Consider the following 25,321-nt stretch of genomic DNA (forward strand, 5'->3'; position numbering starts at 1 on the left):
CTAACAGTCTGACACTGGTCTGTCAATCTCCCGTTGGAGAGCCGTGAGCTTCTCCATGATGTTATCAACCTTGCGCTCCGTGATGTTGTCATTCTTGTGCTCAAAGAGCCGATTCTGAGAACTCACGACCACAGTGAGCTTCTCCAAAATGTGATCCAATTTTTGCTCAGAGGTGTTATTCTGAGCGAGCCCCTCCAAAATGTAATCCAGTTTGCGCTCAGAGGTCTTATTCTGAGTATTCACGGCAGCCGTAAGCATCTCCAACATCTTATCCGTGCTGCACTCAATGGCCCATTTTGAGCCCATCGTTTCAATCCCAGCGTTCAGCCTTGTGGGGGTTTGAACAGCCGGTTCCGCTTTCTTAATTCTTCGATAAGCCGGGGCCAAGCCAGCTCCGATCAGCAAGAACCCTGTTATCATGGTTCCGAATAGGTAGATATCTTCAGCGTCTTTGATCGACAGTCCCACCAGGCACACGATCCTCCAATTCTGCCACCCGTCCATTGTGTATCCGGCAGGGAAAGTACCTCCAGGACACTCAGGCTCACCTGAGCCCAGACTTCTCGTTGAGAAAAGGGTGTCAATTGCATTCAGGGACCAGTTGATCAAATCCATAATTCCTCTTTTAGGTTTTAGAAAACAGACTGTGAGAGAGTGTTCCAGGGAAAAGTAATACAAAAAACACGAGACTAGACAAGGACACAAGAGGCTAAGCAGGGAAGCTAAGGGAGAGGAGGAGGAGGACCGCCTTCGTCAAGAGCAAGAGCAGAAGGGCCGAGGAAACAGCTGGCTTCCCTCTGTCCAAAGGTATGAAAGCCAAAGTGTAAAAAATGTTGCTGTTTAAAAACTCAAAGAAACATTTTTCACACTTGTGAGCTGAGGTCACTTGCTTCACCAGGCTCCAGCCTAAGCTAAGTTAGACACAATGTGCCTTGGCTCTAGCTAATGTATGAGTTACATCAATCTTAAAATCCTAATTCTGTGCTAGAAATACTAAGGAAAAATCACATCACGAAATATTATCACTACTGCATATACAGATTATTTTAGATCTTTCCCACAAAGACCCTGAAAATGTTATTTTTCTCAAATATTTGTTTCATTTATATGAAAAAAAAGTTTTTAAAATAAATGGACTAAGAAAACTAAGCAAAAATGAAAGTGGTTTAGCAGAGGAAACACATATGTATGTAGTGATGTATGAATCAAGGTAGAGATGTATGCATGGGAAGACAGGTGTATGGACATATACAGACTACTACAAGAAATTTACATCACTCTTTCCTTTAGTTTTCCAGCACTCGCCAAAGTAGTAGTGATGCTCATCACAGCTGACATGACAACCATGACAAACTCAGTTTGAATAGCTTTTGTCTCCGCGACTATCACACACTAAAAGGACCTGTGAGGGTGAGATATGTAGCAACGAGTGAACTGGTACCTTCAGTTTTGGGGAATGTATGGGATTTCTGTTAGAGGAGAGAAAATATTAATGCAGATTCCAGGATGGTAGAGACATAGCAAAATAATTTTTGAGCTTCATGATTGTCTAAATTTCTACTTGAGTCTGAGTGATGGGGAGAGGCAGCAATGGGGAAGTGGTTTGCACAAAGTTACCTACAAGGGATAATGACAGTACGCGGCATGAAGGCTGATTGACCTGAAGAAGGCAGGCAGAAAGATGATTTAACGAGACCAGTGATGTCACAATCAGCTTGATAGCCTGGGAAAGTGGAATTGATGTAAAGCTTAGATTAGCCACAAACACCTGGGAAAAAGAGATGTATTAGAATTTAGCAGGTGGATTTCCAGAGGCTGTAAGGTTGTACAGGTGAAGAGCGGCCATGAACTTGAACGTGGAGTGGGGAAGAAACAAACTGAGTGAGTAGGTGAATAACTATGAGATAAGGAAATATCCATTGGATCCTAACTGTCACCATAACGGCAACTCCCCCCGATCAGAGTACAGAAATCCTGTACTTAAGTAGAAGAATAGAAACCTGTCATAAATAATACTGTGGTAAAAGCTAAAGTACTGATTAATTTCTTTATTCAAGTAAAGGAGAAAAAGTAAGATAAGATAAGATAAGATAAGATAAGATAAGATAGAACTTTATTAATCCCTCGGGTGGGTTCCTCTGGGAAATTCGATTTCCAAAAAAGCACAGCACCGACAGAAGTTACAGAGTTACAGAATATTATATATATATATACACACACACACACACATACACACACATATATAAATACAGAGACAAATATAAATAAAATATACAAAGGGGATAAATAGAATAAATAGGAATAAAAATAAAAATACAAGTGAATTGCACATTTCAAGTATTGAGGTCTATTGCACTGTTGACTATTTACAAAAGTATTGCACAAAGGTATTGTACAGTGAGGTGAAGAGGCACTACAGCTTAGTTGTTCCCCCCGCCTTTGTCCTCCTGTTTCCCCTCCCTCTCCCCTCCAGAGAGGAGTTAAACAGTTTGATGGCGTGTGGGACAAAGGAGTTTTTAAGTCTGGGGCGCTGGAGCCTATCCCAGCTGTCATAGGGCGAGAGGCAGGGTACACCCTGGACAGGTCGCCAGTCTGTCGCAGGGCCAACACACAGGGACAGACAACCATTCGCACTCTCATTCACACCTAGTGGCAATTTGGATTATCCAATTAACCTATCCCCACAAGCTGCATGTCTTTGGACGGTGGGAGGAAGCCGGAGTACCCGGAGGGAACCCACGCAAACACGGGGAGAACATGCAAACTCCACACAGAAAGACCCCGGCCTGATGGTGGAATTGAACTCAGGACCTTCTTGCTGTGCGGCAACAGTGCTAACCACCGTACCACTGTGCTGCCCGTGCTGTTTTACTGCATAATACTGCTAATTGGTGATGCTTAGTTACCTTAATTTCAGTATTGAGAACAGGTACATTTGTCCACTTTAATTTTAACCAGCCAAGAGAGTGATTTGCCTTAAATACATATTGCTGTAAGATGCACTGTAGATGTATTAAAGCTTTCAATCCCTAATGAAGTACATGTAAAGAGATGGAACATTGAAGTGTGAATGCATTTATTTTTCTGCTTATGACTTAAAAGATGAACATATGCAACGTGTAAGATCACTGAGACTGAAAGCGAGTGATACACATGGATATTGTTACTGTTAATGAAACTTGAATAACAGATGCAGTTTGGAAGGTAAACCGAGTGCACTGTGCCTTTATTGTTCCTGAATTTCACTTGTATTTACATTAATTTCATCTTTGTTATAGTGACACCACTCCTGGGGCCTGTAACAAATACACCAAATATAATACTATCATATAGATATAATACAAAGCTTAACGTGTATGAATGCAGGAATAAACCCTTTCCAAGCTAGCATGAATGTAAAAAGTGTTTGCATAAAGTTAGTGGAATATTAACATGGTGATTAAATGACTAAAATATCTTAGAATAGCTTGTCCCATTTCACACACATTTACATGAGGCCTGATGATAGTTTTCCCACAAAATAACAGTTTATATGCTTTATTTTACTGCTGACATCAGAACAAACAAATCAGAAAAATTATAAAATGCTAAATATGTACTTATCCAGAGATGGTAATGCTAAATTAATGGAGTTCTAAATCAGCTAAATATAATCAGCAGGTAGCTAAAACCATCATTTACATGACTCTGACATGAGTTAAGAACTTCGTCTCAGCTCATGTTCTCTGTTCGTGGTGTGCCCCGCCGCTGGTTCCAACACCCCACAACACTGATAAAGATAAGTGGAAGAGGATGGATGTATGTGAAAGAAAACCACATGGCTGCTGTGGAGATGTTGTGTTGCATTTTTGTTGTATATCAAGGTTCAAGGTTCAAGGTTCTTTATTTGTCACATGCATAGTTATACAAGTATAACACACAGTGAAATGTAGCCTGACACGCTCCTCGACATGTGTGCAAAAATTGGGGGGGGGTGTAGAGGAAGAACATTATATATATATATATACACATATAGTATATACACTGGGTGAATGTGCAGTAGTAGCAGCAAGCAGGTGAATTCTGTACATTAATATGAATAGACATCTGACTATTTTACAGGATAGACAATATAAACATATTTAAAATTAAAGGAATTGAAATGTACATTGTGCCTTGGTTTAGAGTGTCTCTCCACAGCGCCTGTATAGAAAATCCTGAGGATCTTTGGAGAGACCCTGAACTTCCTCAGTTGTCGTAGGTGATACAGGCGCTGCCTAGCCTTTTTGGTCTGGACCTGAATGTGGGCAGCCCATGTCAGGTCTGAGGAGATGTGGACACCAAGATACTTGAAGGACTGCACCCTCTCCACTGGAGCTCCATTGATGATAATGGGCTTATAGTCTCTGTGCTGACCCCTTCTGAAGTCCACCACCAGCTCCTTGGTCTTGCTGACGTTCAGCTGGAGGTGGTTGTCCTGGCACCACGATGCCAGATTCTTCACTTCATCCATGTAGGCCGCTTCATCGTTGTTGGAGATGGCACCCAACACCACTGTGTCGTCAGCAAACTTCACAATGGTGTTGGAGCCATGGGTGGCCACACAGTCTGAAGTGTAGAGGGAGTAGAGCAGTGGCGAGAGGACACATCCCTGAGGTGCTCCTGTGTTGATGGTGATGCTGTTGGAGAAGCACCTGCCCACCCTCACCACCTGAGTTCTGCCAGTGAGGAAGTCCAACACCCATGCACACAGACGGCTGTTAAGTCCCAGATCCCTCAGCTTTGTGAACAGTCTGCAGGGCACTATTGTGTTAAACGCTGAACTGTAATCAACAAACAGCATTCGCACATAGTTACCCTGTTTCTTGTCCACGTGGCTGAGAGTGGTGTGTAGGACGTGGGCGATGGCATCCTCTGTGGATCTGTTGGATCTTGTCTGAGGTTCGCTTTGTTAAAGTCTCCTGCTACAATGAGGGCTGCGCCCGGGTCCTTGTTTTGAAGCGAGCTCAGCACATCATGTAATTCGGACAAAGCCATACCTGTGTCCGCTTGGGGTGGGATGTAGACCGCCGTGGCGATGACTGAGGTGAACTCACGGGGCAGATAGAAAGGGCGGCACTTAATGCTCAGGAACTCCAGATGTGACGAGCAGCCACTGGAGAGAGTAGAAATGCTCCTGGCATCACACCACTTTCTGTTTATCATGAAACACACTCCCCCACCTTTGGTTTTGTTCGACTCTGCCGTTCTGTCCGCGCGGAGCACAAAGAATGAATCCGACGGAGTTACGGCCTGGTGGGGGGTCAGCCATGTCTCCGTGAAGCACAGAATGTTGCAGTCCCTCATGTCACGTTGGAAGGTGACCCTTGCTCTTAGGTCATCGAGCTTGTTCTCCATGGATTGTACATTGGCCAGTAGGATACTGGACAGTGGTGCGCGATGCGCCTGCTGTCTCAGTCTGTTCCTAATACCAGCGCGTTTTCCCCGGCGCTTCTTTGTTCTGTCCCTCGGATGAGCGGCCCGTCCTTTGTTGTTCTCCGCGCCGCGTAGAATCTCTGGCGGCCAGGAAGGGTCAGGTTTAAAAGTGTCCAAGATTAGATGTGCAACCTTGGCACCGATAAATAAGTAAAAAACAAGAAAAGTGGATAGTCGGAGCGGAGCGGTCAGGAAGGCGTGTGGACGTGGCCGCGCCATCTTGGTTATATAGCAGTGATTCCCATAGTGTACCCAGGTGGGCCACAATAGTAACAGAATTTCTGGTTGAAATTACTCACAAGCGTGTACAAAGTGAATTAAATAGGACAATATTACTGATTACCCTGACCTAAATTTACTACTCTTGAATTGAAGTTTCCCAGTGGCAGTTTACAGCCAACGGTCTTTATTGTTGATCTTTTTGAATACAACTTTCAAAATAAATAAGATTGGGTTAAATTTTGCTGGGCCCCAGAGATATCAAAAGCACAAACATGCTTTAAGTGGAAGAACAAAGACCTGTGTTAAAAACAGTGCAGTAAGTTGCAGTATTGTATCAACTACTTTACTTAATTGAAAGTGAAAAAATGCAGGCTTCTATCATATATTTTATGCAAAGGTATCTACACCTTGTGCCATCCTAACATAATAATGAAGAGTTCGTCCTGCACTAAACTACCGTGTTGGAATAACACAAAGCTAGTATATATTTATTTTACAGGATGTTTTCGCAATATAAAATACATTTAATGTATTTATTAATTTATCAAAACAAATCATATATGGATCCAATATATGAAAAAAATGATGATGATACATGTAAGCTTCACATTTGCACTTTATCAAGTGTTGCTTACCTTTGAAACTTACATCTCTATCCTTCCTTCTTACATCGTTCTCCATCCCTGTATAAAATTAGCTCTAATCCTGCTCCAACTGGAAAATACAGCAGCAAGACATTTAGCTAGCAGAAACACTGTGTGTGAAACTACACACAAAAATGTGTGTGTACTGATGTTTGTTGAGCTAATAGAAACATGTTACACTCTCCATCCTCACTCCTTTCCCGTAACACTAGATGCTGAATTACTGTGACTACAGCTTACAGGCATGTGCACTCACTCTGGCTCACTTTAACCCCGAGTGTAACACTATAAATTATTCCACTGATACCACCTAAAGTAATGAGCCTGAGTTGAAAGTACAGATATCTGTGTAAAAATGTAGGGAGTAAAAGTTAAAGGTTGTCAGACAAATAAATAATCAAGCAAAGTATAGATGCCTGAAAATTCTACTCAAGTACAGTAACAGTAACATGTATTGTTTTTTTGTTTGTTTGTTGTTTTTGTACCTACCACAAACTGACAGGTCGTCACATAGTCATCACATGTGAATTTTCCCAAGACAATAATAAAGACACCGCAAGGATTTATTACATATCAGCTAAAAGTCATAAACAGGACAGAAACTAATGGAAGTTATAAACAGTTATAAACAATGTAAGCGGTTTGACAACTATTGGAATAGATGATCAGTGCAGATAGCTATAGTAACTGCTAAAAACAAAACAAATTTCCCACGTGTGGGACTAATAAAGGTTATCTTATCTTATCTTATCTTAAAATTTAAATGGCTGTTATAGTTTTAAGAATTCAGCTGAAAATGATTAATTATAATAGAGAACATTAAAGTGCATGATCATGAAAATGTATTCAAATTCTTTTGAACCCAAACATTAGTGAAAGAGTCAACAACCTGAAAGAATTGCATGTAATATTTTCAGGTTCAGAGCTTCGGGTGACTCTACAAGCGACGTCTTATTGATAAAATGGCTTATTGTGCTGTGTATCAAACTATAAATAGCATACATAACATACAGTTTGATACTCAACATCTAAGCCATTTCCAAAATCCCCGAGTGTCTGAGGCATCACTAGATGTGCATAAAGGATCAAACCTAAAAATGTTGTTCATTGTCAGTAAAGCAATGTTATTCATCCCTATGAACAGAATGTAATCTCAACTGGGAGTAGGGTAGAGCTTGGGAGTTAGCAGCTAATCGTAGTGCTGGCCAGTTAGTTCTGTTAGCAAAGTACATCCGTAATTCACAGTGACTCGAAATCACATGTTAATGTTGACTAGTGCTGAAACAAAATGTACCAGCGAAGCTAAACACGATGAAAGATCACACACGTGTCACTCAGATATGTTCCTGTGAAGTTGAGCATCTTTAACATGAGGACTAAAGGACCAGTTTCAAAATACCAACAGCACTGGTATTTCAGGTTGGACCATTAACTGATGTGTTAATTGAAACAAAATCACTCAGAAAGACAAAAGATGGCAACCAAAACTTATTGAATTCTTTATGTTTTAAAGAGTATACTATATTTAGAACAGTAGCTTAATATTATGAGGCATACACTTGTTTGTTTCTACAGAGTTTGATGAAAATATCGATATTACACTCACATTTATAGCTGAATATAAATGTAACAAGACAGTTAGCTTAGCTAAGCCTGAAAACAAGAAGCAGGAAGAGGAGGCTAGCTCCCCACCTTTAAGAAACTGTAAGCTAAGCAAACCTTTTTAATATCTATCTATCTATCTATCTATCTATCTATCTATCTATCTATCTATCTATCTATCTATCTATCTATCTATCTATCTATCTATCTATCTATCTATTAGCTAGCTCATGTGTTGCATCAACGTCACGCATTTAAACAAAGAAAACTGAATGAAAAATGTAATACCACACAGTACAGACATGTTTGATAAAAGCTTTACATTCAACTACTATTAAACACAATATCATGGAATGATTTATTGATAACACTAGTATCTGTCTTTTTTGTTACATTTTAAGTTTTTTGCTATACAGGATCAAGGGATGGATTTAAATTCTTTTAAAATTAAGTTCTTGCATTAAATGTCGTTTTCTTCAAGGAATTTCAGTAAATGTATGTTGCATGAATATATTTTAATTATTTTTGACCTCTTATTTTTAATTAGAGAAAAAGAACAGTTAATTTTGTCGTGTTTGTCATGAGCCACTTTGTGAGACTTTTTTTTTTTTAAGTAGTTTCTAAAGCTGCATTTGGCTCACTTGTCTTGATCTGGCTCTAGGTAGTCCTCATCCCTCTTCACCAATCCTGGGGCTGCTGTGTTTAAGTCATGTGGTGTTTCAGGGCTGTCGTGGATCTCTGCTGTAGTCTGTGCAGTTTCAGGGATTGTATCAATGTCATCATAACTCTCCTGTGGATCTTCCACTTCGTAGGTTACCCCGTCTGTCACAAAGAAAAATGTTTGGCACAGTTAAACACTGATTAGATTGATGCCATTTTCAAATTTGAAATTTATTGGTACTGAAATGTGAAAACACTGTGTTCAAACTGGTTCAGAACTTTCTAGTGTTTTCATTATGGACACCTTCATGAACGTTGATGTCTTGGGCAGCAGGAGCAGTAGTGGCCGGAAAGGTCAGGGGTCGAGCCTCATCTGCTTCATCAATATCATCATAAGGTAAAGAGGAAACACTCCGCCCATCATTTTCTGAGACAAATTCAGTCTCAGATCTGAATCCTGAATGAAAAAAAGCTAATATTGTATTAAAAAATAAACTTTCACATCCCAGATCTGTGCCTGGACTTTATATCTACCAATATAAAGTCCATATATATATATATATATATATTAGGGGTGCAACGATATTCGTATCGATATTGAACCGTTCGATACAGTGCTTTCGGTTCGGTACGCATATGTATCGAACAATACAGCATTTGTAATTAATTTTATCAATTTTCCTTCTGACGATGCTGTCTGTGTTGAGCGCTCAGTGAATCTGCATTCGACTACTCCGCCTAGGCTCGACAGTGCAGCCTAGGCGGAGTAGTCGAATGCAGATTCACTGAGCGCTCAACACAGACAGCATAGTCAGAAGGAAGAGCGCAGGGCAAGCTAGCGAGACAGAAGTTAAGCTCTCCTTGTAACAGGCAAATTGAACCTCATTCAGATCTGGCGTTTGGAATTATTTTGGTTTTCATGTGACGTATGACCCTGAAGGTAAGCGAGTCATGGACTAAAGTAAAACAGTATGTTGGATGTGCCATGCAATGCTCAATTACATTGGTGTGAACTAGTGTGTTAGCGCAGTTAGCTCGTTAACGTGTTGGCCGTCTAGCCCCATGCACGGAGCGATCGGCGGTAGCTCGTTAACGGAGATTTGCCGTGTTGTGGCGTTAAGGTCATTTCAACGAGATTAACCTGAAAGCACTAGTGGGAACACAACGAATATGACTGCACATTTACGCCGACATCATCCTAGTGCAAAGACAAAAACAACAAGCATGCTACTAACTTTAGCCGAGTCATTTAGACAGCTGTTAGCACATGATTCTCCTTATGCTGCTGAGAATATAGCCCAGAAGAAGCGGATAGTATAGCTTTTATTTATTTTATTTCAATCAGATACAGGGCTCGCAATATCGCTAGCCCGACGTCCCGGAGCTAGCGATTTTTTCAGTCGGGCTACCAAAATCTATCTCTTCCCTGCCTGTCGGGCTATTGTAGGAAAAATATATGTCAATGCTTTTGCATTCTTTCAGAAATGTAGCTGGGTAATTATGTCATTGGCATCGGTGAGCCACTGTCAATATGTGACATATTGAAATCGCGTTTGAATTTGCGCTTGTTTTTTTGCTTTCACTTTGCAATCGCGCGAACTGTGTATAGAGAGCGACAGCACTGATCTGTGAGTGATGATAATTTGTGCACCAATTCCTCTGACATCGTCTTATTAATCGTTAGCTTACTATGCAAACATGACAAGTGAAATCTCCCGCAGCAAGCTTAAACATGTGAGAGGTTGATCGCGCAGAGAATCGCTGAGCTTATGTGAGTGCATGTGTAAAAGCATTTCAGTTCTGCTGAGCCAAATAAGACAGGTCAGGGTGAAGAAGTGACAGCCAAAGAAAAGCTTACCACAAAACGGAGAAGTTATGACAAATCAGACTATAAGGCAAAAAGAAAGTGCAGCTTTATGGTTTCATGGACAAAAGAATTTCTGTGGCTGCAATATGATGAGCTAAATAACCAGGGCTGCACATAAGTGGTCCGCAGGTGCGCATTCGCTGTCAAAATAAAAAACACGCACAAGGGTTAGGGTTAAATTTAAAAACTGTACTTTTGAGTTAAAATATATATTTATAATTTTAATAAATGACAAATAAAAAATGCATGAACATTTTTTTTGTATCGAAAAAATATCGAACCGTGAATTTTGTGTATCGTTGCACCCCTAATATATATATATATAGCAGCTGGATAGCGTAGTGGTTAGACTACATGCCTTTGGAACAGAGGATCGCAAGTTCGATTCCTGCCTGGGGCGTCTGTATCCAGTAAGGGTCCTAAGGCTAGACCCCCTATGCTAAGCAAGACATGACATGAGCGAGACAGATAAATATGAAGGCATGCCGGCTCGGACGTCGCCCGGATCAACAAGGTCCGCGTCAGGTGTTGAGGAACCAGGGCACCCTGACGAAAAGTGGGCTACTGGAACAAGAAGGCATCGGTGGGCAAGGGACGAAAACAGGGCGTTGTTGGAATGCTACTACGCAAGTAACCCCGGCGGAAGGGGCTACATGAATAGGATGAGGGACCTATGGATTCTTCGATACCCAACATCCACAATGACGGCGAAACAACTAGTAGCTCAGTGTTCCAACATTCGAAAGAAGGGACTGCTCTCACAGCTAGAGATTGACGAGGTACAACACAAATGCTACGGCAAGGAGGAGTCAGGACGCCAGGTCAGGGGGGGAGATATCATCACCCCCACCCGAGATTGGGTACATAGCCCCAAGTGCGATAGGAGAAGGATCGTTGAGTGCGAGAGGAACTGACCTGAAAAATAGGATCATGGCCAAGCTTGAAACCTGGATCCCCCGTAGCCGGTTACCAAGATTACGTGAAGTACCCTCAGAAGATCTGCTAGATGATGTTAATGCAGCACTACGGGCAATACCTACAACCACGATTACCGACACTAACAAGCTGATCTACAATACAATAGGAGGCTAGAGGGCAAGATCAAAGTAGCACGGAGGGAGGTTAGCCAACTAACGGAGTTGCAGAAAGGTGCGACATATACGGTGCCTAAGAAATACAGCAAGCTGTCCATACCTGAGGCCTTGGAAACTGCCAAGCAAAGACTCACAGCCTTGGCCAGCCGCTTGAGGAGGTACACCAGAGAGATAGAAGGCAGGAGAATAAACCAGCTGTTCTCCACAGAACCAGCAAAGGTGTACTCTCAGTGGCAAGGGAACAATAAGAGAACAGCACCACCAAGGCTGGAGACGGAGCAATACTGGAAGAGCATATGGGAGAAGGACGCAACCCATAACGGCAATGCTCAGTGGCTAGAGGATTTGAGGGCAGACCACAGCGACCTCCCTGAACAGGGAAGCTCCTGTCAGGCATCATATCGGCTAAGATGAACAGGCACATGGGTCAATACATGAGTGGGGCACAGAACGGGATTGGCAAGAATACCAGAGGCGCAAAACACCAGCTACTGGTAGACAGAACAGTCAGCCGAGACTGCAAGACCAGACTGACCAACCTGTGCACTGCCTGGATTGATTACAAGAAGGCCTATGACTCAATGCCCCACAGCTGGATACTGGAATGCCTAGAATTGTACAAGATCAATGGGACCCTAAGAGCCTTCATCAGGAACTCAATGGGGATGTGGCGTACAACACTAGAGGCCAACTCCAAGCCCATAGCACAAGTCACCATCAAGTGCGGGATCTACCAAGGAGATACTCTGTCCCCACTGCTGTTCTGCATAGGCCTGAACCCCCTCAGTGAGATCATTAACAAGACTGGCTACGGATACCGACTACGGAACGGAGCAGTTGTCAGCCACCTCCTGTACATGGATGACATCAAGCTGTATGCCAAGAGTGAACGAGACATCGATTCACTGATCCACACTACCAGGCTATACAGCAATGACATTTGAATGTCGTTCGGACTGGAGAAGTGTAGTCGGATGGTAACAAAGAGAGGGAAGGTAGTCAGAACTGAGGGGATTGAACTACCAGAAGGCAACATTGCAGACATAGAGGACAGTTACAAGTACCTGGGGATCCCGCAGGCAAATGGGAACCATGAAGAGGCCGCTAGAAAGGCTGCAACCACCAAGTACCTGCAGAGGGTCAGGCAAGTCCTGAGGAGTCAGCTGAATGGTAAGAACAAGATCCGGGCCATCAACACGTACGCCCTGCCCGTGATCAGGTACCCTGCTTATGTAATAGGCTGGCCAAAGGAGGCGATAGAAGCCACTGACATAAAGACAAGAAAGCTCCTTACCATGCATGGAGGGTTTCACCCCAAGTCCAGCACCCTGAGGCTGTACGCTAAGCGGAAGGAAGGGGGCCGGGGACTGGTGAGTGTCAGCACCACAGTCCAGGATGAGACAACGAACATCCAAGAATACATTGGGAAGATGGCCCCAACTGACCGAGTGCTCAGTGAATACCTCAAGAAAGAGGAGGGAGACGAGGAACCATCATGGAAGGACAGGCCCCTGCACGGTATGTACCACCGGCGGATAGAGGAGGTGGCTGATATCCAGAAATCCTACCAGTGGCTGGACAAAGCTGGACTGAAAGACAGCACAGAGGCACTAATCATGGCAGCACAAGAACAAGCTCTGAGTACAAGATCCATAGAGGCTGGGGTCTATCACACCAGGCAAGACCCCAGGTGCAGGCTGTGTAAAGATGCTCCAGAGACAATCCAGCACATAACAGCAGGGTGCAAGATGCTAGCAGGCAAGGCATACATGGAACGCCATAACCAAGTGGCCGGCATAGTGTACAGGAACATCTGTGCCGAGTATAACCTGGAAGTCCCAAGGTCAAAATGGGAGATGCCCCCAAGGGTGGTGGAGAATGACCGAGCTAAGATCCTGTGGGACTTCCAGATACAGACGGACAAAATGGTGGTGGCTAACCAACCGGACATAGTGGTGGTAGACAAACAGAAGAAGACGGCCGTAGTGATCGATGTAGCGGTTCCGAATGACAGCAATATCAGGAAGAAGGAACACGAGAAGCTGGAGAAATACCAAGGGCTCAGAGAAGAGCTCGAGAGGATGTGGAGGGTGAAGGTAATGGTGGTCCCCGTGGTAATCGGAGCACTAGGTGCGGTGACTCCCAAGCTAGGCGAGTGGCTCCAGCAGATCCCGGGAATAACATCGGAGATCTCTGTCCAGAAGAGCGCAGTCCTGGGAACAGCTAAGATACTGCGCAGGACCCTCAAGCTCCCAGGCCTCTGGTAGAGGACCCGAGCTTGAAGGATAAACCGCCCGCAGGGGCGTGCTGGGTGTTTTTATATATATATATATATATATATATATATATACACTGATTTTTACCTTTTTATCTTCTTTTTCATATTTAAATATGTATTACATAAAATATGTATTTATTTTATTGTTATTTATATTTATTTCTTTGTATGCTGAATGTATGGTTTTTAACTGCTATCTCTGTTTTATTATTGGAAAGCACTTTGGTCAACTTTGTTGTTTTTAAAGTGCTATATAACTAAAGTTGGATTGGATTGGATAATGTGTATATAACTGGTTCCACTCTGATACAATCTGACACAGAAGCTAAAGCTGGGTGGGGGTCTGGATTTATATGTGAACAAAAGATGGTGTAATCCTGTCAAAGAGAAGATGCGTTGTCCTGATATTACTTTTTTGAAAGATAATTTTACTTTTTATACCTGTTTTATGTCTATCTTTTTGAAATTTAGGTGAAATTTAAATTTGTGCACCTTCAACTCGACAGCAGGAAGGATGACGTTGAAGAGGATAAAAAACATATACATGTTTTTATATAAAACATATAAAAACAGGTAACAATTTATATGGGCAGAGCCACTGACGTTCTTGATATAGTACAGTTATTTAAAAATAAGTTATGAAGACAGAAAACTGTAGTACTAACATGCAGTAGTTAGTGTAGGTGGTGCAGCTTCTCATATTATCGTGTCCAAATTAAAATAACGATAGTAGTGGTGTAGAGTATATCAAAGGCCATTAAGCTATGGACTTTAAACACTGTTTAGAAAGAAAAACAGATAAGATAACACTGAATGAATGACTCACTGCCACGACTGAAGTCTTCCATCTCATTGTCTTTGTCCATGATGTCCTCATAATCTCCACTTTCAAACTCCATGTCTTTCCCTGGCAGCATTCTTGCTGAAAGGTTACAGTGTTATAAATTTACTCATACAGCAACAGCTGTCTCACCAATGCACTGTGCTAATGTACCAGTGAAGTAACTGTACAAGGAGCACAGGAGCATGAAAAGCACACCACAAGCACAGGCGTTCTTAATTTTCCCTGTTCTGTATTTACATTTGGTCGAGTTTGGTGGAGCTGATGTGCTCCTTGTTCAATCAGCAGCAGTGACGGCATTATTTGAGTCAGAATTCAGTCAGTATGCTGAAAGACTGCCCTCTAAAAGTTTCCAACACCCTTTTCCTTTAAGCATGAAAGCTCTGGATTGATCTCATGTTCAGTCAGGATTTTTATGCCTTTTAAGGTAATTCATTAGAGCAAAAACAAACAAATAAAAAAACATGTGTGTAAGTCATGTAATAAATATACTCACCTAAAGCTCTGGACTCCCTGACTCTCCTGACATACATTCGTATAAATGAAGAAATCAAGATCACTACAACAAGAAGAAATATCACACCCACGATAATAGGTCCTGTGGGTATAGGCGGACGTGGTGGGGTTGGTGTTGCGGTAGTCAGTGTTTCATAGTCTGAAATCACACACAGCCAGTTTATTATGTTTTTTTCCGGATTCAGTTACAGTGAGTTTGAATTCCACTTTATCTGTATCACGTTGATCAAAGTAAGTCAGCTCAGATTTACAGAATACAAAAAGTGTCTTTCTGTCAAAAACAACTAATTGATTGATGGATTCATGGTTTCTCTTACCGGGACAATATATTTTAACTTGATTAGTGCTTTCACAGGAACTTCTTTTGACAGAGCGCCTGACATCCATGGTAACATCAGTGAACTCCAGTGTTGTTTCTAAGTTGACCTTGAATCAAATTTAAACTTTTTCACATTTAGAGATACAGCCAAAATCAAAAACACTGAAATTTTCTCTGGCAGTAAAAAACAGGCCGGACTGAAGCAACACACAGCAAAAGAAGTCACTAGAAGTCCAGACCAAAAGTATTGGGACATTCAATTTCTTTTATATTTCTGCAAACTTTGTGTCAGCAAAGTGTCCAGAAAGTTTCAAACATTTGGTCAATTTGTGTTTATTCAGATACAAGTCTCATGCATTTCTTTCCATTTTATAAACCTAAATATTTAAAATGTGAGATTCCAGTCTTCATTATTAGATTAAGCTGAGACACAGAGCCAGGAAACTGTCCATGATTTTGGTTTGTAGAATATGAGACAAATCAGTGACCGATTCAAGACGTAAAATGTAAAGATTTACCTGTTTGATTTCCGTAGAGGTGCTAGGGGTCTCTTTATCAATCTCTTCACAGAGCTTTAAGTTTTGGGAATGATTAAATGGACATACTCTTTCCCACTTATCTCGATAATTGACATAAAGGACACCTCCATGTTTTTCAGTCGTGCGGAACTTTACACTTTCTGTAAAAGCAAAGAAACTGTGTTTAAAGAAGGAAACAAGCTCATCCACTTCTGTCTGGCAAATATGATGTTAGAGATGGTCACCTTAGCTTTAGCAAAATCACTAGGAGCAAAGCAAGCACCTGTCATCACTCTGCATTTATTAAAGTTGGAGTGTAAAACATGTGTTCCACATATTTATTTTTAGAAATTTTCAACAAATAACTCAGATTTCTGGACAGAACCTGCCAGACTATAAGTGTCATGGTTTGCAATGAAAATTATTTGTAGCTTCACTATCTTATAATGAGCTTGACAATGTCATTTTTATTTTAAAGAAATAATCTTCTGTTTTATAAAATAAATACCTAAAAATTATCCCAAGATAATGAATTAAAATATTACCAGAATTAAGAGAGGACATACATGTATGTACTGTATATAGGGATGAGTTTATGGAAAGAGAGGTGTATGGACTCACACTTACCACTACAAGTAATGAACACCACATTTTTGTCACACTTTCCTTTAGTCCTCCTGCACTGGCCAATGATGGAATGGTACTTTTCACAGCTGACATGGTAAATGTTACCTGAACCCTTTGATGGAGCTTTGGATTCAATGAAGACAGCATTGCCACAAAGGTTTTCTTGGCAAACTTTGTGTGCATAGGATAGATCCCAGTTACTAGCACACACTGGAACGTCATCTATCCTCACTTCCCCACGACAGCCCTGTGAAAGGCTGACACTGGGCTCCTCTGGGAAGGAAAGCAATAAACACTGCAGTCAAGTATTGATAAAGACATAAAGCGCTGAGGTAGAAATGATCAGTTAATCTTCTCTGCACTGCAAAGTCAAAATATGAAGCACAAGTCCATAATCAAATAGTTCATTTAACACTTTTAGCTTTGGTTTGTTACTTTATCCAGTGTATCTGGAATAATTCTCCTTCACACTCCGAGTGTCTTGTTTCACTCTTCAGTGTTTCCAGTGCAAATGTAAAAAGTCTGTGATCATTTAAGATCAGTCCTGCTGATATAAATCTTACTTTTGCATTCAATAAAGACAGGCTCCTTCCTTGAGGGTGTGGATTTATTTTCACATTCCCAAATGCTTCCTGGATTTTCACCACAGCTGAAGCTTTTGTTCCAAAAAGAATCTATTTCAATTGTTTGGGGGTGGATTTTATTTGTTGATTGGTATCCACCACAGTCCATATCCTGGCAAAGCTTTTCCTTCTCAGTTTCATTGAAGTTTTCTCTGGAAACAGCACTGAGTCCCTGTCTCCAGTGAACCAACACTGTTCCACTACAGGCCTTTTTGTCAGGTACCATCGTCCTCCATTCTGAGACAGACAAGAGAAATAAAAAGTTCACAAAACATGATGTAACCAACAGGATCTGAATGATATAAATAACACACTCTGCACACAGAAATGACATTATGATCCTGCATCAACTTAAAGTTTTACACTTTTGAAGTTTAGCTACCCTTCTGACTGCTGTGTAAATAAAATGATTTTATAGAGTGATAACAAAGAGATGACAACTGATGACAGCGATATTTCTATAACCATCAGACTGCACAGGCCAGCTGTTTCCAGCTGATTCCAGACATTAAGTGAGTCAGACTGTGTGGCAGAGCCATACTGGTGACATGGACAACAAGCAGAAAAGAAAAGAGTAAAACTGAGTAGAACAAATATCATTAATGGAGGTGAGGATGTTAATATTCTACCCTTTATTTCACTAAAAGTAACCTTTGAAGGCGAGCATGTCAAAGTTTGAACGCAGCATTATTTTTATCTCAACATTTTTCTGAAATACAAACTAGTCTCAGTTTGTTTCAATTTCAATTCAGTTTCAAAGCCTTTATTTTAAAATTAGGCTGAAGGAGCAAAGAATAATTCAGAAACTGCTGATACAAAGATCATTATACACACCAGAGCATCGGAGGCCACTGTGTTTGCAGGCAGCTGTAGAAGCAGTAATACTGCTGCATGCAGATAATGGACTGTTAGCATTTGCAATGCAGTTTAGGTTTGAAATGGCTAATTTATCTGCTGGTGCAGGTCCAAAGTAGGGAAGAGTCTCGACAGCATCACCACATTTAAGCTCCTGACAGATGGTGTTTCCATTGTTAGTGTCTTTGAGAGCATCCTCGCACACAGGGATCCACTTCCCCTCATACTCCACCTCTACGTTTCCAAAGCATTTGTAACTGGGAATGCTAAATCTGGGCTTGACACTACCTGCAAGAAAACAAAACAAAAATAATAATACCATATATTTATAATAGTCTTATTTTATTTTTAATTAGAATTTTAAGCAACAAGAACTATCATCATCTTAGTGTAAAGAATTTCAGTCTGATAGCTTCAGAAAGATTTATATTTGCTTCTTTAACACAAATGAGCTTAATTATAAAAACAGTATTTAAAAAGATATTTTTAAAACATTTGAAGGAACATTTAAAAACAGACTTATGTCTTTTTGTTTGTTTTTTACATTCTGTTATCCTGTAACTTAGTGACTGAAGAATCAACAAACCAATAAAACTGGCACTTTTTTCCAAAGGGTCCAAATCAGTTGAAAATGAAACTTTTTAAAAAGCAAGTTATGACATTTATTATATTTTTGTAATATAAAATTACTTTTAAAAAAACAATTACCTGAGCAAACAACATAGGCTGGTTTTTGTTTACAGGACTTATCATTGTCCTGGTTTTTGACAAAGATGCTCTGTGTCAGGTCAGTAGTCTGATTTGTCGGGTGTAAACTCTTAAAGAGGATATCACCATCTTTGGGACTGTTGTGGGCTTTTATGGGCGTCCCACAGTTCAGCTTTTCACACAGCTTCACAGACTTGTCTTCTGTCCAGGTGTCTCCACACATATCTCCTTCCTTCTCTTCTACACGAATCCTGACTTTTCCCCAGCAGCTGTTCGTCAACCTCATCTCAATATTTCCTGTTGTGACATGAAAAAGTTAAATTTAAGAGGAAACTAGTATCAGCAGATATTTCACAACTTCTTAGACCAAGCTAGGTTTCAGAAAAAATAGAAAATAGTAGAAATTTGATTGAGAGAAAACAAGGAGGTGAATGTACATCTATGGACATTAAAAGGTAAAGTCTGTTATAAATAAATTGTCTCTTCTGAGTGGATCACATTACAACTAGTGACACAATAAATCAATTCCATATTGACGTCAGTCTTAGTTTTATACTTTAACTCCTTCATATTTCACATTACCTGAACATTTCACATAGGCAGTAGAATTATGGTGGTCAGGAGGCAGAGGTGTAGTTTGGTTACACTCAAAAAGAGAGTTTTCTCTGGATGAGCAGCTAAAAGAGTTTTTCCAAACTTTATTAATCATATCAGCCCTAAAATTGAAAGAAAAGTTTGCAGCGTTCCCACAATGCATCTGCTGACACACTGTGTCTGCAGACTCTTGGTTCCATGTCTCTTTAGACCCAGAGAGCCAGTAGATTTCTCTGCCATGCTCTATCCCCACATGACCAGAACAGGTTCCACTTAAAAACACCACCTTGTGACCTGATGGACACAAAGAGAGAAACATGATATACAGTAAGTGGCTGTGCAGGTCGTCTACCTGTTGAAAGGTCATTCGTTCATGTGTGAATGTTAGACAAAGCCCTTAGACACAGGATTAAAGCACTGCATGAATGTGTGCTTGTGACTGGGTTAATTGGGCTTGTAGTAAAAAGCGCTTTGACTTTAAAATGCTGAATGTGTTTGCTGATAGCTGAGCAGAATAATGATTCTCTACTACTTTCAGCAAAACACACTCTGGGTGCTCTAAAGGAGTAGAAAAGCATTATATATATGTATGAGCACCAGCTAGTTTTTGTTTGCAGTGTAGGTGCTGCATTCTGGACCAGCTAAACACGAGCTAAAGAGGACCGAGAGGTGCATGTGACAAGTGAGTCACAGTACTCAAGACAACAGAAAATTAAAGCGTGCAATAAAAGTTCCACAAAGCTAAGTGTCAGTAAGGGTCTGAAATTTGTGATGTTTCCTAATTAAATGAGAGAAATAGACTGGGTGAGCGTTGAGATGTGAGATTCAAATTTCAAATCAGTACCAAAAATGATACGAAGGCTCTTAAATGATGATTCGGTTTTACTGTAACAACTGACAACCTCAGATTTTTTAGAATTAAGGTGAAGGAAATTTAAAGACATTAAAAGCAATGAAGAATGCTTGTTATTTATTCCTGTTGTCTTACTATTTATATTTTATTTCTGCACACTTGACGAGGAGCCCCCACAATTTTGTGGTAAATTTACAATGACAATAAAAGACTATTCTATTCTATTCTATTGGCCAAGGTGTGAGTGGCTGGTAAACACTCCACTATTGGGAAAACATTGTTTTGTCTGTAATTAGTCTGCTAATCTACTGACAAAGACATTTGGCACCCAAAAAAGCCTAATGACTTTTTCACAAAAGACCAGTGATGGGAATAAAGGCGTTACAAGTAACGGCGTTACTAACGGCATTACTTTTTTCAGTAACGAGTAATCTAACTAATTACTATTCCAATCGTTACAACGCCGTTACAGTTACTAAGAAGAAAACGCGGTCCATTACTATTTTTCAACAAACAGACGGTTGAAGCTGTCTTCAGCTTACCGCATCTTATATCAGTTGCATGGAAGTAGCTGTAAGTAATCTGGACGCTACAGCTTTAAGCAGCTGCGCGCGCTCCCGCAGACGGTAATCACGATCGCTGTCTAGCACAACACCTGGAGCTAAGGGGGCAAAACAATCACATGAGTGCTGCTGTTTGACTGAGGAAGAATAAAGTAGTCGTGGTAAGCCAATCACATGACCACTTAAAGACAAAGCAACAAGGTGATATATACCAGTTTTTAAATTGTGTTGATAGGCCACGTAAAACCAGAGTCATGATAAACAATATATACGTGGCGTTTTTTCCTGAATAGTTTTGTCACGTTTACTGTCTAAGGACAGCGTTAGCAAGCACTCTCTGCTTATGAGCAAAAACAAAAACAAAAAAACAAAAACAGAGGTTTTAGGAGTGACGGCGAGAGAGAGAGATTTGTGACATTTAGTGTGTTTGGAGTGTGTAGTTAATGTGTTGTCTTGTGTAGTTAGTGTGTAGTGTTGTGGATAGTTTTGTGTTGTGTGTCAGAACAATGAGGCGACTGCTGTCTCCAGGTAGAAACAGGAGTGATACACCTGCTGCTGTCAGACCTGCAGGTATCAGGCTGTGATGTTCTCCTTTATAGTGGACAGAAATATTTGGAGTGGCACAAATAATTTGTGTGGCATCTTATTGAAGGCAGAACAGCTGATTGTTATGTAAATAGTTTGAAATTGTTATTTAAAAAGTCAAGGTAAATGGATGCAAATAACTTTGTTGTTTGCAAAACTTGTGCATAGAATTTTAAAATTGACAATTTATATTTGCATTTAAAGTTATGAAATATGATTCATTAAACATGTTTGTGGTTGTTACAGTAAAAAATATAACTTTTTCTACTCTGAATTTATGTTTTTTTGTCTGATTTTAGATCAATTGTGTTAATACAGCATGTCAAAATGAAAACATAACTGTAAATTCAGACACGTGAGGCTGTGCTGAAAACAATGATACCAAACAAGGCAAAGTAAATAGTTTTTAAGGTGAAATGTAGAGGAAACATCAAAAGTAGTCAAAAATGGCCAATTATACCGTGGACCAACACTGCAAAAAGACAAATTGTTTATTTGGGTTTCTAGTTGGATTTTCACAGGTAAGTGTATTTAGACCTTAGACTTGATGATTTAATAAATAGAAGCATGTAACTAAGCAGAGGGAAAAAACACTTTTTTCTTCTGACTGACATCGATGAATGAAAATGTCTTTTTCCTGGTTCTAGCATTTTATTATATTTCAGTATGTTTACTTTGGGAAAGCACTATCATTTGTGACACATGTGTAATTACTTATAACAGTTATACACAGCAACAAGGTCAAAGGGCACGTGACACTCACCCTCACAGGTGATTCCAGCTGCTTCCGCTTCCCGATCCGAAAATTGGTTGTTTGAGTTTTCTGTTAAACACTCAGATATCTTTGATATCTTCTTATTTCTCGGACACGTTATTGACAGGAAGCTACCAGAACCCTGACTGAATTTTTCAGTTTTGCCTTTTTCCCCACATTGCAGTTGTTTGCAGACAGCTGCTGATTGAGCGTCTGTCCATCCTTTTACAGGAACTTTCTTCCACTGGCCCTCATGCTTTATCTCCAATCTTCCAGCACATCTTCCAGGACCATCTGCCAGTTTCACCTCCACACTGTCTGTACCACGACAATAAGAGATTTATCAGCCACGAAACACAAAAAGAATAAATACATTAAATTAAACTCTTACTGAACACATTTTGGGAAAATTTAATCAGAATTTAACAATGTCACAATTTCACTGAATGAAGTAACTCATTTTCTCTCTCGACATAGAATTTATTGCAGGATTTAAAATCCCATTATAAAAGCAGACAAAGGCCATCAGCAGCCACTCTGTACATTTCCACTGCTGTATCTCACCTGAACACACCACATAAGGTTGTTTTGAACACTGGATGTTCTTGCCATGCTGAGCCTGACAGTGCCACAGTGAGGACTCACTGCCTTTGCAGCTCACATGGTCCATTATCCCTCCTGAATTCTGATGTTCTTCAGTATAAATCAGCTAGAACAAAGCATTTATGAGTTTATGTTATTTCATTGATAATCATCCAGTATTAATGGTGCACGTTAGTACACTTATCACAATAAAGTCCATAGCACTGCTGTATGGACAGTTTCTGATACATGAACGCTCAGTATCCATGTATCAGAACAACAGGTAACTTATGGTGACTAAACTTGAAAACTCACTTCCCCACATCCAAGCTCCTTGCAGACCAATTCAGCTTCAGTTTTAGTCCAGGTGGAGGCACACACAGGATTAACTGAATCATTCACTTGAATATTAACTGTACCATAGCACTTGCTGTCTTTGACAGAGTGCTTCAGAAATACTTTAACTACATCTGAGAGAGAGAGAGAGAGAGAGAGAGAGAGCAGTTTCACAGTGTGAAGTGTTTGCTTGGAAGTTGTTTGTGTTGGAATATAGATGTGTTGAATTACCTGTGCATGTCACATTAAGGTTTTTGTTTGGGCTGAGAGAGTTACCGCAGTGCATTTGCTGGCACACATCAAAATCAAAGTTGTCCTGTTGAACAGGTACCCAGTTGTTATTTTCTTCTTTTTCCAGCTGCCCAGAACACACATTTGACGGATTTCCTTTGAGCTGCAGTCTCGTATAACCTGTTCATAAAAACACTTTCACCATATGTGTGTGTGTGTGTGTGTGTGTGTGTGTGTGTGTGTGTGTGTGTGTGTGTGTGTGTGTGTGTTACCTTCACATATGACAGAAACAGGTTTGCATGATGCTGAATTGTCCTGTTCGCCATTCACACACTGCCACAGATGATCTGGATCTGCATTTTTAAAGGCTGAACAATCGATCTTCATCTTTGATGAGTCCCTGAAATTATCACTAACCATACTCTCTGAGGGATGAATTTCTCTGAGTCCACCACACCCGAGATTTTTACACAGAAGCCTGGCTTCTTTTTCACCTTTTTAAGAGAGGAATTAAAACAGTCCAAAACATTTCGAAAAGCAATAAAATATTATTATAGCATCAAATTGAGAGAGAAATGTTGACAATATTTGAACAGCTCTGCCACATAGAAGATTAGCAAAAAGAAAATACATACCAATGCTGTTGTTACAAAAGTAACCCGGAGGTTTGCCATCAATGGAGTACTTGACAGCTCCAGCACATTTGTGTCTATCCAGGCTCAATGTGATATTACCTTGAGGAACGCACTCAATTACCAGCCAAATATAAATACAGATAAAAAACAACAAACACCACAATCGATCCTATCAAGTAATTTCCAATACAGTTCATTTTCTTAATTTTCTTAACAACTTTTAGCGAAGAGTTTAAGCTTTTAAAGTTGCAGTTTTTGTCAGTACTTTCAATACCCCCCACCCCCACCCCACCTCCCCCCCACCCCCAGAAAAAAAAGAGAAAGAAAGATCTAACAAACTTACTTGAACACTTAAGTTTTTTCACTGTGAGCTTTGAGTAATAGCTGGACTTCCAACCAGGATGTTTACATTTCCACAGAGCGCTCTCGTGTCCTTCACACTTCAGTTCATTGAGCCAGATCGGTCTGTCTTCAGAAGGCTTAACAGTATCTATTACTGAGTTCTCCACAGGTTCCCCACAGTGAGTGCTCTTACAAACCACTTTTTCAGTGTTCTTGTCCCAGTGTGTATCCCCAACATAACCCCATATGTTGTTATGGTAGACTTCAAGGTAGCCTTCACATGGGTAGCCTCCTTTGTTTTTTAGAATCAGTTTGTCCTCAGCTAGGAACATACAAGGTTTATACAGCAAATTATTATTATTGTTATGATTTTTTCATGGCTGACTTACTTTTGGGAACTGCAAAGTAAATATTTAAAGTTGTAAGTTTAAAATGTCTTTTGTTTATTTGTTTTTTATCTGAATATCGGTAAAAACACTTTTTTTACAAATCTTTTTAATCCCTTCATGTCTTTCTTTAGGATAATATCATCATTCCTCAGCAGATTTATACAAAAACAACAATGAAAAACCACAGTGGTTTATATTTTTTTAACATATGGGGTGTCTATTGTAAATGGCATAGATTAAGAGGAAGGGTATTGTACACCCATGACAGGTTACCAGTCTGTCACAGGGCTAACACATGGAGACAGAACACCGCTGATGCTCACACTCACCATCATCATTAAGAATTACCAATTAAACTAAGCCCTTAGTACCCATGCAGATACGAGGAGAACAGACAAACTACACACAGGAAGGCCCCAGGCTGGATTTGAATCACTTTCGCACTGTGAAGTGACAGTACTAACCACTGGACCACTGTGATTTCCAGCGAGGGCTAAATTTGCTAATGGGCCAAAATAGCATGCGAGTACAATTCGGAGGCATGCTGATGGGTGTGGTTAGTTTTATGGATAATTTACAAATATTGCACTGTTTTAAACACAGGTGCAGTCAGTTCATTTCAGGACAAA

The 25,321-nt window shown here is 40.4% G+C and overlaps 2 protein-coding genes across 2 annotated transcripts; both read right to left on the reverse strand.

Moving 5' to 3' along the window:
- Positions 1–615, reverse strand: LOC147305345 (uncharacterized). The gene has a single exon (XM_086278414.1). The coding sequence runs from the start codon at positions 613–615 to the stop codon at positions 1–3; it is 615 nt and encodes a 204-aa protein (XP_086134540.1).
- Positions 616–8,153: 7,538 nt separating this feature from the next.
- Positions 8,154–24,635, reverse strand: LOC147305346 (scavenger receptor cysteine-rich type 1 protein M130-like). The gene is made up of 18 exons (XM_086278424.1): positions 24,305–24,635; positions 23,962–24,060; positions 23,599–23,820; positions 23,327–23,506; positions 23,075–23,229; positions 22,742–22,886; positions 22,187–22,495; positions 19,411–19,716; positions 18,829–19,125; positions 18,100–18,408; positions 17,206–17,502; positions 16,643–16,915; positions 16,016–16,176; positions 15,496–15,604; positions 15,159–15,317; positions 14,648–14,743; positions 8,887–9,039; positions 8,154–8,744 (listed from the first exon to the last, which is right to left on the reverse strand). The coding sequence occupies exons 1-18, from the start codon at positions 24,633–24,635 to the stop codon at positions 8,560–8,562; spliced, it is 3,786 nt and encodes a 1,261-aa protein (XP_086134550.1). The 3' UTR covers positions 8,154–8,559.
- Between the last annotated feature and the right edge of the window lie 686 nt (positions 24,636–25,321).

This window comes from Aulonocara sp. 'chitande type north' Nkhata Bay, linkage group LG20 (assembly GCF_057382095.1).
Source record: "Aulonocara sp. 'chitande type north' Nkhata Bay isolate Kocher_YH1m ecotype deep benthic linkage group LG20, A_spYH_male_GT1.1, whole genome shotgun sequence".
Lineage (NCBI taxonomy): Eukaryota > Metazoa > Chordata > Actinopteri > Cichliformes > Cichlidae > Aulonocara > Aulonocara sp. 'chitande type north' Nkhata Bay.

Excerpts from the sequence above, each read along its gene's own strand:
- LOC147305345 (XM_086278414.1), bottom strand. The coding sequence starts at position 615 with ATGGATTTGATCAACTGGTCCCTGAATGCAATTGACACCCTTTTCTCA.
- LOC147305346 (XM_086278424.1), bottom strand. The coding sequence starts at position 24,635 with ATGTTCCTAGCTGAGGACAAACTGATTCTAAAAAACAAAGGAGGCTAC. Across the intron at positions 19,717-22,186 it reads AGCTGGAATCACCTGTGAGG|GTCACAAGGTGGTGTTTTTA; the intron begins GTGAGTGTCACG and ends TGTGTCCATCAG. Across the intron at positions 14,744-15,158 it reads CAGGGAGTCCAGAGCTTTAG|CAAGAATGCTGCCAGGGAAA; the intron begins GTGAGTATATTT and ends GTAACCTTTCAG.